Here is a 15,507-nt window from a genome sequence, read left to right on the forward strand (position 1 = left end):
GGTAGTGTGGAAAGAGCTTTTGAAAAGAAGATTGGCATCCTCCATGAATGGTTTGCTGCATCCATATATTGGTTGTGTTTATTTAAGTAGCTAGCTAGGCAAATTTAATAGAAACCTGAATAGCTAGTTAACGTTACTTCTTTATTTTTGAGTAAGAAGTAGCTATCCAGCTAGATAACTAACTACCGGTAGCCACACTAGCCATCTACCCACGTATTTCAATGATTGAACCTTCATGTTACGTTGATTTATCAATTTCTGTTCACATGAGAGGACTGAGGAGAAGAAAGTAGACGAGACAATACTCTTCACTAAATACTACACAGAGTGGAGGGGAGGAAGCAGCACAGAAAACTACAAGAACATTCCACGCTTCTACTACAGGGCAAGCAATTGCATTTTCTGACAATCTCTAACATTCTAACTAAACATTTTAACTAATCAGCAATTTTTAACAGCTTTATAGCCTACAATAAGTATGATATTATTGACGTGTGTCATGTTTAATGAAGTCTTTTATCTTTGTGACCCATATAGCTTCCTGCAGAGGATGAAGTTCTCCGACAGAAACTGCGAGAGGAGTCCAGAGCCATCTTTCTGCAGAGGAAGAGCCTGGAGCTTCTGAACAAATGAGGAGTTACAAGTGAGACTAACATCTGGCAGAATCAAACGCATGTTTATTAAAATAGAAAGCTTTACAAGCACCAGAAAAGTACATAAGTCTATTCAAGTAATCAAACCTAATTATTTGACCTAAATCTTCTTTCTGTTATATAGATCCTTTGGTTTCTGCTGGACCAAGTGTCACCCATGACAGGAGAAGAGGCAATTATAAGCTATGACTGTTTTCTGAAGTTTGGAGACAAAGCAGGAGTAAAGTGCAAGTGAGTACTCTGCATATTAGTCATTTTGGAGCCACCACTTTTTTTTCTTAAAAAAAAAAAAATGTGACCCCCTAATTATCCCCAATTTCGTGGTATCCAATTGTTAGTAGTTACTGTCTTGTCTCATTGCTACAACTCCCGTACGGGCTCGGGAGATACGAAGGTCGAGAGCCATGCGTCCTCCGAGAAATAACCCAAACAAGCCGCACTGCTTCTTTAACACAATGCGCATCCAACCTGGAAGCCAGGCGCACCAATGTGTCGGAGGAAACACCATACACCTAGCGACCTGGTCAGCGCGCACTGCGCCCGGCCCGCCACAGGAGTTGCTAGTGCGTGATGAGACAAGGATATCCCTACCGGCCAGACCCTCCCTAACCCGGACGACGCTAGGCCAATTGTGCGTCGCCCCATGGACCTCCTGGTCGCGGCCGGCTGCGACAGAGCTAGGGCTCGAACCCAGAGTCTCTGGTGGCACAGCTAGCAACCTGGTCTTAGACCACTGCGCCACCCGGGAGGCCCTGTTTTGTGCTAACACTCCCTCAGCTGGATGGCCTGGAGATGTCCTTCTATTCCTTCTATGTCTGCACCGCTGTCCGCAAGTTCTTCTTCTTCCTGGATTCTTTACGGATTGGTTAGATAACTAACCAGAAACACTAGTCAAATGTGCAGACTTATACATGTATAAGAGACGCTGAGGTTTTGAATTCCTATCTGTAAGATTCCGATGATTGATCATGCCTACAACTTGTTTGCCTGTGCCCACTCTTACAAACAAACATCTTGCTCCATTTATTTATGTTAATTTCCAGGGAAAATTAAGATTCAAAACATCTTGGCCTGCAGTTTTTTTGGATGATCTACTTAAGCTAAGAGATGAGGAGCTTTCCAAGAAGAGCCAGGAATCCAACTGGTTCTCTGCACCCTCTGCTCTTCGAGTTTATTGTAAGCAGCAGCTATTTGATTTCAACATTTTGCCTAATAGACATCGGACTAATCTGAAGCCGGTAATACCTGAATGTTAAAATAAAAAAAGGTACTCTAGATGTCTTTGTTCTGTCTTGGTAAGATGGTCGATCATCTGTTTCCTCTTGCAGGTCAATACCTGAATCTGGACAAGGACCACAACGGCATGCTCAGTAAGGAGGAGCTGTCTCGCTACGGCACTGGCACTTTGACCAGCGTCTTTCTGGACTGCGTGTACCGGGAGTGCCTCACCTACGACGGAGAAATTGTAAAAACTTTATCTGCATGGGGTCTTCCCTTGGGAGTTTTTTTTTGTTAAACTACTGTGAGAAGGTCACTTCCGCTAACTTTTTTAAAGGACTCTACTCAAATTCATGAAAATGAAATTATGTTCTCTTCCTTTGAAACTCATCTCAAAATTGAGGACAGTTTAATTTTATGTCTTGATCTCAATGACATCATAGCCAATTCTATATTAACTCAAAAAATGTTTTTGCTAGCGTAACATTACTGTATTTTAGCTAACAACTATTACATACAGTACATCTATTAATAGGGTTGGCTACACTTCCAGGATTACTAGCTAGCTAGCTAGTTACCTTGGAGATTTCTCAGACAATCATGAGAATCTGAGGAAGATGTGTAACTTGTCACTCTTACCTTAAAAATTATTATTATTGATTTGTATACATTTTTTGGTGTGGTGGCAACGATATAGCAGCCGCCACAAATATAGGGGAAACATAGGACCTGATTTAATACTAAATCTGGTCTTGACTCTGTGTGTATCTCTAGCAGGACTATAAGACGCACGTGGGGAACAAGGGCTACCTCAATGTCTTCGCTCTCAATTACTTCTTCCGGGTGAGATGCACATCTGACAGAACATGGCACATTGGGCCAGAGATAATAGAAGTCAATGGAGACAGCAGACAGCGGGACCTTGCTATCCTGCTCACTGTATAAAAAGTGTTGTCATCTATTATGTAAAAATAAAATAAAAATCTCACCAGGCCTTTCAGGAGTTGATGAAATTCCATGCGCAGGAGACAATATTCTTCCCCGGATGTCAAGGTAAATAGACTTTGCCCCATTACCATATTCACCATGGATGAAGTAACTGAAGTGTTCTACTGGTTACTGTAAAATCAGCTGGAAGTATCCGGAAATAAGTCTCATCCAGAAATGTTGTGGAGGGATTAGGTTGTGGGTGTCAAGGATTTGTATGGAGTTAACCATAACTCATAGTGCTCAGTAGGAGTTCAGTGCTGCTGCTTTTGTTTCCCCAAGATCTTATCTGAGTTTGCTGATACAATATTTAATGCTAGCTTGGTTTCCCTCCAGTTGGTGACAGATTTTCATGCGAATATACAAACGTGTGCATAAAGAAATGTTTTATTTTCCCACCGGTGGTGTGTTTCCACCAAACAGACTTCAGTGCATGAGATAAATACATTTTGTGTACTCTTTCGTGTAAATTTTCATGTACTGAATACAAATCTAACGTTCAATGTGTTTCCATCGCATTTTCAACTCTACCAAGAGTTTTGTTACACGGTTATCAAAACTTCACACCAGGGTTAGCCTACACAAAACACAGCCCTTAATATAAGTCTTTCTAAAATACCCAATGGGAAAAGTGAATGGTGGAAAAACGATTGGAAACATTTCTCTGTTTGACCGCTAGGTTTTATGGGTATTATGACACCTCCACTGTGGGGCTCTATGAAATAAGTAAATTAACTTAAATATGAATAGGCTATAGTTTACTACAGTGTCTGTAAATTAATATTGATAATGGAAAGAAGTGGAGGGTGCTCAACTAACTTGAGTCGAGCTGCAATCCAAAAATTAGGTCGCTATTGAAAGGTCAACACGCTTATTGGCTACCATGGTGAGCGAGCATTGCACCTTTTTTATTTTCAATAAATATTGATTACCCATTTAATTGTCTTTGCCTGCAAATTGTCCTCCTAAAAGGTAGGCTATATCCTATATGCAAAATGATTAGCTCAAGAGAAAGATCAAGTGTTCGCTCTCATCATTCTTGCTGCTTCAAGTTCAGTAGATAGGTACAAGATCAGGTGCGTGTGTGGTTAAAATAGTAGGCTAGCCTATGCATGGGCGGAGAAGCATGGGGCAGTTATCTTTCCAAGGAAATTACCTTCTTAAAAATGAATAGGCTATAGTTTACTACATTGCCTAGAAATACACATTGATCACCCATATTTGTCTCTGTCTGAAAACCGTCCCACTCTTAAAAAGTAGGCTATCAAACATAGCTCAAGAGAAAGTGCAAGTGTCTGCTCTCGCTCCGAACTCTGCTCTCTTCAAACTATATCTAGCCTATTGGCTGATATAGCCCAGTAATGCCAGATGTCCACCAGATACATATGCATTTTGTTTGGCCGAATGTCTCGGCTGCATTTTCCATACTGAGACACATGTGCTTCGGTTTTCAAGTAGCTAAAAGCTAGCTACACTGAACAAAAATATAAACGCAACTTTAAACAATTTTACAAAGTTACAGTTCATATAAGGAAGTCAGTTAATTGACTTAAATTCATTAGGCCCTAATCTATGGATTTCACATGACTGGGCAGGGGCACAGCCATGGGTGGGCCTGGGAAGGCATAGACCCACCGACTTGGGAGCCAGGCCCAGCCAATCAGAATGAGATTTTCCCCACAAAAGGGCATTATTACAGACAGAAATACTCACAATTACTGCGGTTGGGTTCGGGACCAGTTCTTGCAGTAGTGGGTGGGAGTTGAAGAAATCAGTCTCGTGCAGACCTCTACATCAAGGTCATCACTGTTCACTTTCACCACCCTGTGAAATTTGTATGACTTTACTCACATAACTGTGAATGAAAATGTAGTTAGTAGCTAGGTTTCCATCCATTTGGCGACAGATATTCATGCGAATGGCCTATTCTACAATCCGCATAAAACAATTTGTGCATTTTCCCACCATAAACTATCCAATTGGTGACAGATTTTCATGCAAATATTTTTTTAAATGAGCATAAATATGCACATTGACATGTTACGGATAAAAGACAGTGTGTGATGACATAGTGCACATAAAACACATTTTTGGGTTAAATTCCCAGATATCAAATAGAAAACACAAGTTAAATGGGTTTCCATTGCATTTAACTCTACTGGTGGTTTTGTCAACAACAACAAAATTGCGTTGTATAGCGAATGTGCCCACTCTGGTCTTGGCACGTGGGCTCTAGCCAACAGCTCAGATACAGTACAGGTAGCCTACTACATGATGATATTATTATGGACAAAGGGCGAAAATATTTGCATTTGTCAAACAGCAGCCAAGCATCGATGATCACCAGAATAAGACCCACAGTATTTGGAAAGGAGCATCACATCTCTTCACCATGCACTATCACCACCCTGTGAAGTATATCATGTTTTAAATCTGTAGTCTAATAAACTTTATGCTTTCCAAAGTCGTAGTGGGAGGACCACATAACATGCCATCGCATGACTCCCAAGTTTACTTCGATATGATGGTTATTATATAAATATTTGCGCATTTAAAGCGTTTCCACCGACATTTCTCGTATAAATAATTTGACCGACACAAAAAGAGCCCACCTTGTCTCGCGTATTTTGTTTTGTCGACAATTGGAAAGTTTACCAACAAATTTTTCAATAGGACCTGTCATAATTTTTATTTATTTATCTGACGTAAAAAAAAAAAAAAGTAATTCGTTCATTTGACATGGTGGGATCTTTTTGTTTCGACGGAATTAATTATGTGAGAAATAGCGGTGGAAACCTTTTTAATGCGCAAATATTTATATAATAACCATCCTATTGAAGTAAATTTGGAGTCACGTGTGTGGTCCTGACTCCTACTACGATTATGGAAACCATGCAGTTTATTAAATGACAGATTAAATCAATTATGATGAACTTCACAGTGTGAAAGTGCACAGTAATATTGATGCTCATTTCCAATAAATATCGAGGGTCATATTCTGGTGACATGATGATTGATGCTTGACTGCCGTTTGACAAATAAAAATATTCTCGCTCTTATCCATAATAGTCTCATGTAGAATAGCCTACCCGCACAGTATCTGCGAGCTGTTGGCTAGAGTGGAAGTGCAAAGATGAGAGTAGTCATATTTGCTGTTTGTGACAACTATCGATAGAGCTGAAAATGCGATGGAAACACATTGAACTTTAGTTTTTTATTCGGTACATGAAAACGTTAGCAAAATTTTTTTATTTTGTGTGCACTACATCATCACACGCATATGTTTATCTTCAAGTCAGTTTGGTGGAAACACCGCTGTTGGGAAAATGTGCATATTTTCTTTATGTGGATTTTAGAATATTCCCATGAAAATCTGTAGCTAATTGGATGGAAAGATGGCTACTGATGTGTCATGCCATTAAATCTTATGGTTCCCTGACAACTTTTTACAGACCCAACCTGCATTCTCATTTGTACTAGTTGGGATTTGAATGCTTTACATAATGATTTGAATAATTAATTCAATAATAAGTAATTTTAAAACAATTTGCAATGTTGTGCCTTCAGGATAATATCTTTGACATGGTGAAGCCAAAGGATCCATGTAGGATCTAGTGAACAGCAGCCAATGAGACACAGTAACCAGCATCCTCATTGATTTCAACGGCTTCTGGACTTTTGAAAGCAGAAGTTCTGGTTGCTAATGACAGCGACACCGCTGACCTTGACAATACATGAATCTTCTGTCAAACTGGGAAGGACTGCAAGACCAACATTAAGAGGATATACAATGCATTCGGAAAGTATTTCTACCCCTTGTTTTTTCCACATTTTGTTACATTACAGCCTTATTCAAAAATGTATTAAATAAACTCATCAATCTACACACAATAGCCCATAAATACAAAGCAAAAACAGGTTTTTAGACATTTTTGCAAATGTATTAAAAATAAAATACGTATTCAGACCCTTTGCTATTTGACTCGAAATTGAGCTCAGGTGCATCCTGTTTCCATTGTTCATCCTTGAGATGTTTCTACAACTTGATTGGAGTCCACCTGTGGTAAATTCAATTGATTGGACATGCTTTGGAAAGGCACACACCTGTCTCTACAGTTGACCATGTATGTCAGAGCAAAAACCAAGCCATGAGGTCGAAGGAATTGTCCGTAGAGCACCGAGACAGGATTGTGTCGAGGCACAGATCTGAGGAAGGGTACATTTCTACAGCATTGAAGCTCCCCAAGAACACATTGCCCTCCAACATTCTTAAGTGGAAGAAGTTTGGAACCACCAAGACTTTTCTTAGAGCAATTGGGGGAGAAGGGCCTTGGTCAGGGAGGTGATCAAGAACCCAATGGCCACTCTGACAGAGCTTCAGAGATCCTCTGTGGAGATGGGAGAACCTTCCAGAAGGACAACCATCTCTGCAGCACTCAACCAATCTGGCCTTTATGGTAGAGTGGCCAGATGGAAGCCACTCCTCAGTAAAAGGCACATGACCGCTTGCATTGAGTTTGCCAAAAGGCACCAAGATTGAACTCTTTGGCCTGAATGCCAAGCGTCACGTCTGGAGGAAACCTGGCACAATCCCAGGGTGAAGCGTGGTGGCAGCATCATGCTGTGGGGAAGTTTTTCAGCTGCAGGGACTGGGAGACTAATCAGGATCGAGGGAAAGCTGAACGGAGCAAAGTATAGAGATCCTTAATGAAAACCTGCTCCAGAGCACTCAGGACCTCTGAGTGGCGAAGGTTCACCTTCCAACAGGACAACGACCCTAAGCACACAGCCGAGTCAATGTAGAAGTGGCTTTGGGACAAGTCTCTGAATGTCCTTGAGTGGCCCGGCCAGAGCCCAATCTAACATCTCTGGAGAGACCTGAAAATAGTTGTGCAGCGACGATCCCCATCCAACCTGTCAGAGCTTGTGAGGATCTGCAGAGCAAAATGGGAGGAACTCCCCAAATACAGGTGTGCTAAGCTTTGCGATCACTGCCAAAGGTGCTTTAACAAAGTACTGAGTAAAAAAATTTTTTTTTCATTTGATATATTTGTAAATATTTCTAAAGGTCTGTTTTTGCTTTGTCATTATGGGGTATTATGTGTAGATTGAGGCATGTTTAAAAAAAAAATCAATTTCAGAATAAGACTAACGTTAAAAAAAAAAAAAAAAAAAAAGTGGTAAAGTCAAGGGGTCTGAATACTTCCCGAATGGACTGTATGTTACAGTTGAAGATTCTTGACACACACTACTGTGGACTTGGCAAGACAGTTGTATGTAATTTAAATGTTTATTAATGTACAGTTCATATAGAAAAAGAAAATACTATGTATTTTACACAAATTATTATAAAAAGCTTTCAAATGAAACCGGTTTACATTAATAAATTAGAAAATATTTGTTTTCTTCAGTATGTTGGACTCTTAAGATTTTCTTTCCTTGTGTGTACATAGTACAGTAGGGTGGGAAAATAAATTGTTTAACATCTGTCTTAATAAAGTGTCTCTTGGCATTTCAAACTCTTTGGGCAATCTTATACACGGTAAAAAGTAGTTATCTTGACAATACTGCATTCCAAAAGAGAGTAGCAGATTTTAACATTAATTTATCATGTTTGACTTTACCTTAGGCATCCCTCTCAAGCCCTGTACACTGAGAAGGGACAATAGCAGATAAGCTCAGCTCTAGCAGAGATACAGTGCGCTCCAAAAGGATAGGGACAGTGACACATGTTTTGGCTATGTACTACAGCACTTTCGATGCAGACTGTCAGCTTTAATTTGAAGGTATTTTCATCCATATGAGCCGTTTAGAAATGACAGCACTTTTTGTACATGGTCTCCCCCCCCATTTTAGGGGCCCAAAAGTATTGTGACAAATTCACTTGTGATTCAAAGTTGTCAAAAGTTTATTTGGTCCCATATTCTTAGCACACAATGATTACATCAAGCATATGACTCTACAAACTCGTTGGAGTCATTTGCTGTTTTGTTTGTGTTTCAGATTATTTTGTGCCCAATTTGTGTTAGGAATATCAGACCAAATACATTGGTGAATTTGTCCCAATACTTTTAATTCCCCAATTTTAGGGGACCATGTACAAAAAGTCAGTCATTGTATAATTTCAATTTCCAAGTGCTGGAGTACAGAGCCAAAACAACAAATAATCACTGTCCCAATACTTTTGGAGCTCACTGTATTTCTAATATACGGCCCTGGACAACAGTAATGTCTAAAGTCTTCGCACAGATGCCAATGAGCAACGTGTGAAGTTATTACAGGAAAGGCCTGGGGACAGATCACAACATTAAAGTGATGGACTCTGAAAAGCACTGTGCATAACTTCTCATAGTAACATAATTGTGGGCATTCTGAAATAAATAGATTTTCATGGTTGGTCATTAATATAAATAATTTTCCATTCAAATAAATCTTTACTATTCCTATAACATTGTGCACATCTGGAATGGTTTTAGAAAAAGGTAACTTATCGCCGCTAACTGGCTGAAAATAGCTGCTAACTTATTGTGTAACCTGAAAAAATAAATCAAAGACCTTTCTTAAACCTGCAAATAGTTAAAATCAGCATCAGATATCATCCGTGTGCTCATTCATTGTCACTGACACACAGCACAGCAATGTTCATTGCACACAAAAGTTCATGCATATTTACAACGCAGCAACTAAAAAATGTACATATATTTTTAAATCCGTGACTTACATAGAACATGATCATTTAGGCAAAAATAAGAAAAGTACATTGAAAAAATGTTGAGGATACATCATTAAATCAATATCAATCAATATGATAAAAATAAGAATTCTATGCTGTAGCAAAAAAAAAAAGTCTGAGCAGGCAACATCGGGAAATGAGAAAAATGGAAACACCTATTTAATTGAACTGTTAGGTGGGGATGGGGGCAGGACATCTGTTGGCATCAGGTGTGAGATCTTGATCCAGCTCGAAGCTGACGAAGGAGGCTTTGCCCTCCGGCTGCTCCATGGCTGGCTGCTGGATCTCCTGGTTGTGCTCCTCAAAACGACGTTCTGCCTCCTCAGACAGCCGGTTCTCCTCCTCCTCCTCATCCTCCTGTCAGTCACAACATGAATGAGAAGCAGGAATATTACAAAGTAGTAGTAACAAATTAGAAGTAATGAAGCATTCCAAGGTCTGTAAACAGATGCTTTCCACAAAGACAAGACAACAACGTACCTCCTTTTTCATTCTGTAGTACTCGTCAATAGCATACTGGTACTTGGGTGAGGTAATTCCGAACAATGAAGCCATTCTCTCCCCAAGATAGTCACAAACTGAAAGTAAAAAGCACAAGGCAGAGGCACAGTATTAAAAACACACAGAACATTCAATTTATATAGGCTACATTTTAAGTCACTCATCATACATGTTTATCTTTAGAGTGTAGTATACAAAATACCACATTTACCTGTAATAGTGGAGGTTGCCACTCTCCAAATGTGAAACCAAAAGTATGGACCCCAATTCAACTTGGACTGTATCAAAAACATGACAATAAGAAAACAAAGTTAATGTGGGAATTATTCATTATATTCAAGTGCATGTCATGGAGTAAAGTCCAGAGAAACCAACCGGGTCAGCTGAGGTCTTAACAGCGATAGAAACTTGCACTTCCTCATCTTCATCTGTGCTGTATTCCTCCATGGTCTCGCCACTGGCAAAGTAAATCGTTCTACGGGGCACCTTCTGCTTCTTCATCCCCATGTCTCCCAGCTCCACACTCTCAAACTCCTTCACCATATTGGAGCTCTGTCAATCATCATAACAACAGTTCATTCTCCAGACGTGTTTGGTTACATACAGTTGGTAGAAACAGAATTTTACTATCATAATTTAACTACTAGAAAGAATAGCAGCTACATTATGGTTGTTGACATTTGTCACACATTTGAATGAAAACATTCCAACGCAGCATGTTTATTCAAGCAGTTTCTGTGAGTGTTTAATTCGTACCGTAGCGAATGAAAGCGTGCTAGTGGCTGTTACTATGGTAGCTAGCTATGCATATCGTATAAACATACAATTGTGAACGAATTGGCAACAGAATGCACATATTTATTCCTGTTCGAGACAGCTTCCTACTAGCTAGATAGCTACTAGCCAGGTGCTGAGGCAAACGTTACAGTACAATGAAGTAGCTAGCCAGCTAGCTAAAAAAAACACACACACAGTCGTTTTTTTGTTGGCTAAACTCATGAGAACAGGTATAACATTTGAATAATCACACCTTTTCAGTGTCCATAGCTTGCCACAAAGAGATGATGACATTAGAGAGATACAGCGACGCCGTTCTTATGCCGCGTTCAAATCAACTCGGAAGTGTCCTACTTCCAACATCAGTTTGTTCAAGACAACTGATCTTGCAAAAAATCGAAGCACTGTTTCCTGAAGCATTCTGCCCTGTTCTGAAAGAACTCCCTGGGTTTACCGTCATGTTGTGCCTGGATGTTTGGTCGTGTCGTTTTATTAATTTGTTCGTTATGAGAGACTAATTTCTAAGCACTTCCCCACACAAAACACATTGTGGGCGCTCCTCGTTATTTCTCAAAGTTTGTATGAATGAGACAAAAAGTAATCACTGTATTTGCGTTTCATGACGATTGAGCTCAGTCAGAACTTGTGGCTAGCATGAGTCCATTTCGTGACAGCGGTGAGTGATGGCGAGTGGGAATAATAAGTCAGTGGCATGAACGACAGCGCTGCAGCGTGTGGGTCGCGGAGTGATCTTCAACAAAACTGCAGAAAAAATATCCGGTAAACCGCGAAGAACACGGGCATCTCCCTCTACCTCTCCCACTCGCGCAGCCGCCAAACTGAGCAGAGACCGCTGCTAAGCAGAGAGCGCAGTTGCACTTGGCCAAATAAATTCCAGTAATTAATGAAAATAATTATACATTTACGTGGCGACTCACCATTAACAGGTCCGCTGCGACCCATTCTTTAAGAAACGCTGCTGTAATTTATACCATACACTTTTACAACATTCATTTCATTTTGATAATGTTGAAGTACTAACTAACAATGGAATGTTCCTCAATAAAATTGAAGATGGGACTTTAAATGGGTGTCCCAACTCTATGGTCACTAAAGAACCGAGGTAAAGTTGGTTTTATATTCACACATTCGAACATTCAACAGACATTCGCCAAAGGCCATTTACAAATGTTAAAATCAATAACTAATTAACCGTTTGTCACATAATCATCAAACTAGATATGATTTATTCTATAAACGTTTTGCATACTTTTACAACCTTTGTTTTGAATACAAATTCCAGTTTTGATTTTATAGAAATATGTAAATATATTTTGTGTATTTCTATAAAATGAAAACCTGTAATTTTCACCTAAAACAAAGGTTGTAAAAGTATCCTAGACATTTATAGAAAAATAATACCTAGTTTGATGTTTCTGTGACAAACGGTGAATTAGTTATTGATTTATACTTCTTTAAATGGCATTTTATAGATTTTATGTATTTCTATCAAATCAGAACAGGAATGTTTACTCAAGGCAAAGGTTGTACAAGTATACTAGAAATTTATAGAATAAACCATACCTAATTTGATGATTCTGTGACAAACTGTGAATTAATTATTGATTTATACTGTTTAAAATGGCATTTTATAGATGTTATGTATTTCCATCAAAACTAGATTTTTTTTTCAAAACAAAGGTTGTAAAAGTATGCTAGAAATGTATAGAATAAACTATATCTATTTTTATGTTTCTGTGACAATGAGTTATTGATTTTTACAATTTTAAATGGCTTTTGGCGAATGTCTGTTGAATGTCTGTTGAATGTGTGAATATAAAAAGTGCCTTTTGGCAAATTCCAAGCAGGCTGTAATGTGCTTTTTACTGAGGAGTGGCTTCCGTCTGGCCAATCTACCATAAAGGCCTGATTGGTGGAGTGCTGCAGAGATGGTTGTCCTGGAAGGTTCTCCCATCTCCACAGAGGAACTCTGTAGCTTTGTTAGAGTGACCACCGGGTTCTTGGTCACATCCCTGACCAAGGACCTTCTCCCCCGATTGCTCAGTTTGGCCAAGCGGCCAGCTCTAGGAAGACTCTTGGTGGTTCAAAACTTCTTCCACGTAAGAATGATGGAGGCCACTGTGTTCTTGGGGACCTTCAATGCTGCATAAATGTTTTGGTACCCTTCCTCAGATCTGTGCCTCGACACTATCCTGTCTCGGCTCTCTACGGACAATTCCTTCGACCTCATGGCTTGGTTTTTGCTCTGACATACATGGTCAACTGTAGAGACAGGTGTGTGCCTTTCCAAAGCATGTCCAATCAATTGAATTTAGCACAGGTGGACTCCAAGTTGTAAAAACATCTCAAGGATGATCAATGGAAACAGGATGCACCTGAGTTCAATTTTGAGTCTCATAATAAAGCGTCTGAATACTTACAGTATGTAAATAAGGTTTTTTGGTTTTTGCTTTGTCATTATGGGGTATTGTGTGTAGATAGATGAGAAAACATTTTAATACATTTAAAAAAAATATGTGACATCATTAAAAAAAATAGAACACATTTTCTTCCATCCACCATGCGGGTCAAGTGACGGGCACTAACCACACCTGGGATTCTTGTCGCAAGGGATTCTTTTCGCAAGATTTTCCTCAGTTTCCATTGACAACCCAGAGATAACTCCCTTAAAACAGGTGCCCTACCCCTACTCCGGTGTTTGAAGCATGATACTTCGGGTGACTCGATTCTTGTGAGGCCCACTGCCCTGTTCCTCAGACGCACAATTAATCAGGGACGACAAGCCCACGCCTGGTCACTCTGATTTGATTTTTCCTTTTCCTGACAGGCTACAATTTACCGTCTTCGAGACGCCAAACTGATTTCCCAGATAATCACCCTTTTCAAAAAATCGCATCCCAACAAGAAACGAATCCTTGTCTGATATACTATCATCCCCTTCAATTATCCACACTTATTTTTCATTCCCTTCTTCACCACTACTTTTGTCCATTCTTCTTCGGTATTGGTTTGACGGATCGCAACCAACCTTTACGGGAATACACTGCCACCTACTGTACTGGAGTGTGAGGCCAGTCATGCCCTACCTACATTAACTTCCGGTAATACAAAATTGGGAAAAAGGAACATTACCCTGCCAACTATTAACCCTCACTAAAAAACTCACCACCCCATTCCACTATTTAATCCTACTCTAGGCCAATGGTCTGGGAGAACAGAACACCCCCTGCAAATCTTCTGCAGTACAACCCCACAATCCTAAGTACTTCTCTGCAGCTGCCACCACCACCTTTATTTTATGTGACTTATGTTCCATTTCTACAGTACAGTTGACAGCCATGGCTATGAATGCTAAGAAACCTCACCTTACTGAAGCACATGTTATTCCCATCCCTCTCTATTGGTCTCTGCCTACTCACAGGAATCCCCTCAGGATCTCTCACCCTGTACCCATCTTTCTCTACAACTTTCTTCACTGCTTCAGCATATGACACTTTCTGTACTACTCTGACGTCTGGAAACCTCAACCTGCCTTTCTCTCACCGGACACCTCCGATCTCCAGTGCCATGGGCACCCCCACAGTTTACACACACAACTTTCTCCACCGATACTACACATTCCTTAATCTCATGCCCTCCTGCACACTTCTCACATCTAGGAATCTCCCTCCTACACACTGCTGCAACATGCCCATAAGCTTGGCACCTATAACACTAGTATTTTTGGAACAAAAACTCTCACGGGATAACTAACACATGTTAACTTGGTCTTGTGCAAAGACTGCATCAAAACTCAGCAGAACAGCCAATGTCTTCTCCATTTCACCACGCTCTCCACCAGGTCTGCATCGCACCAAACGGGCGGGCCTCACAGACACCAGGAATCTACCATTTCAGCTGATCTTCCGCAATACTTAATGCCACCCCCATTAGCACGCCTTTCAACAGCGCCCTGCTTCGAAGAGCAAAGCAAGTCACAGTTCTTGTCCCTAATCGCATGGTCCGGAGCGCCCTCTCCCTCTGGATGGAAGAAACACAATAAATCACTGTTGAGTTACTTTCACCAACTCAACAGTTCCAAACCTCTTTTTCCATCCAACCTGAAACCACATATGGATCAGCCAGAATACAAGTATCCATTCTCTCCACACTGGGCCGGAATCATCCTTGTCATCATCGGGGCGAGGCTCCAACTCGGCGGTCTTCACCGCAGGTACTTCATCCTCACTCTCGTCACATTCAATTTCCTTCTGTAGCTCTTCCAAAAGTTCTGTATGGTCCTCTTTTCCATATTCACTCAAAACATGTTCCACTTTTCTCCTTGTCCACCATTTTCTCCCTCGTCAGATCTTGCAGGCTTGTGCAATCACCCACTCCATATTTCCTCATATGTTCCACTTTCCTCATTTTTTACCGGTCCTTTATCTTACAGGCCATCCAGCCCAAAGATGCCATTTTCTCTCCTTCTCTACACGATGCACTTCTCATTTCAAACTCGGCATTCAATTACACCATGATTCCTGCCTCAACTTGATTGGTTCTTTTTTCCCATTCCATCAGTTTACAGATAAGAAATTGTTGGATGCAACCAAATATGTGAATATGGCATTCAATCAA

At 40.3% G+C, this 15,507-nt stretch overlaps 1 protein-coding gene and 1 pseudogene across 1 annotated transcript; one reads left to right on the plus strand and one right to left on the minus strand.

Annotated features, from left to right (window-relative positions):
• Positions 1-247: 247 nt before the first annotated feature.
• Positions 248-3,361, plus strand: LOC129812116 (serine/threonine-protein phosphatase 2A regulatory subunit B'' subunit gamma-like; annotated as a pseudogene).
• Positions 3,362-8,129: 4,768 nt separating this feature from the next.
• LOC129811874 (protein FAM177A1-like) lies at positions 8,130-12,034 on the minus strand. The gene is made up of 5 exons (XM_055863574.1): positions 11,123-12,034; positions 10,468-10,644; positions 10,304-10,370; positions 10,072-10,169; positions 8,130-9,948 (listed from the first exon to the last, which is right to left on the minus strand). The coding sequence occupies exons 1-5, from the start codon at positions 11,135-11,137 to the stop codon at positions 9,763-9,765; spliced, it is 543 nt and encodes a 180-aa protein (XP_055719549.1). The 5' UTR covers positions 11,138-12,034; the 3' UTR covers positions 8,130-9,762.
• Positions 12,035-15,507: the final 3,473 nt, after the last annotated feature.

The sequence above is a fragment of the Salvelinus fontinalis genome, chromosome 15, assembly GCF_029448725.1.
Source record: "Salvelinus fontinalis isolate EN_2023a chromosome 15, ASM2944872v1, whole genome shotgun sequence".
NCBI lineage: Eukaryota > Metazoa > Chordata > Actinopteri > Salmoniformes > Salmonidae > Salvelinus > Salvelinus fontinalis.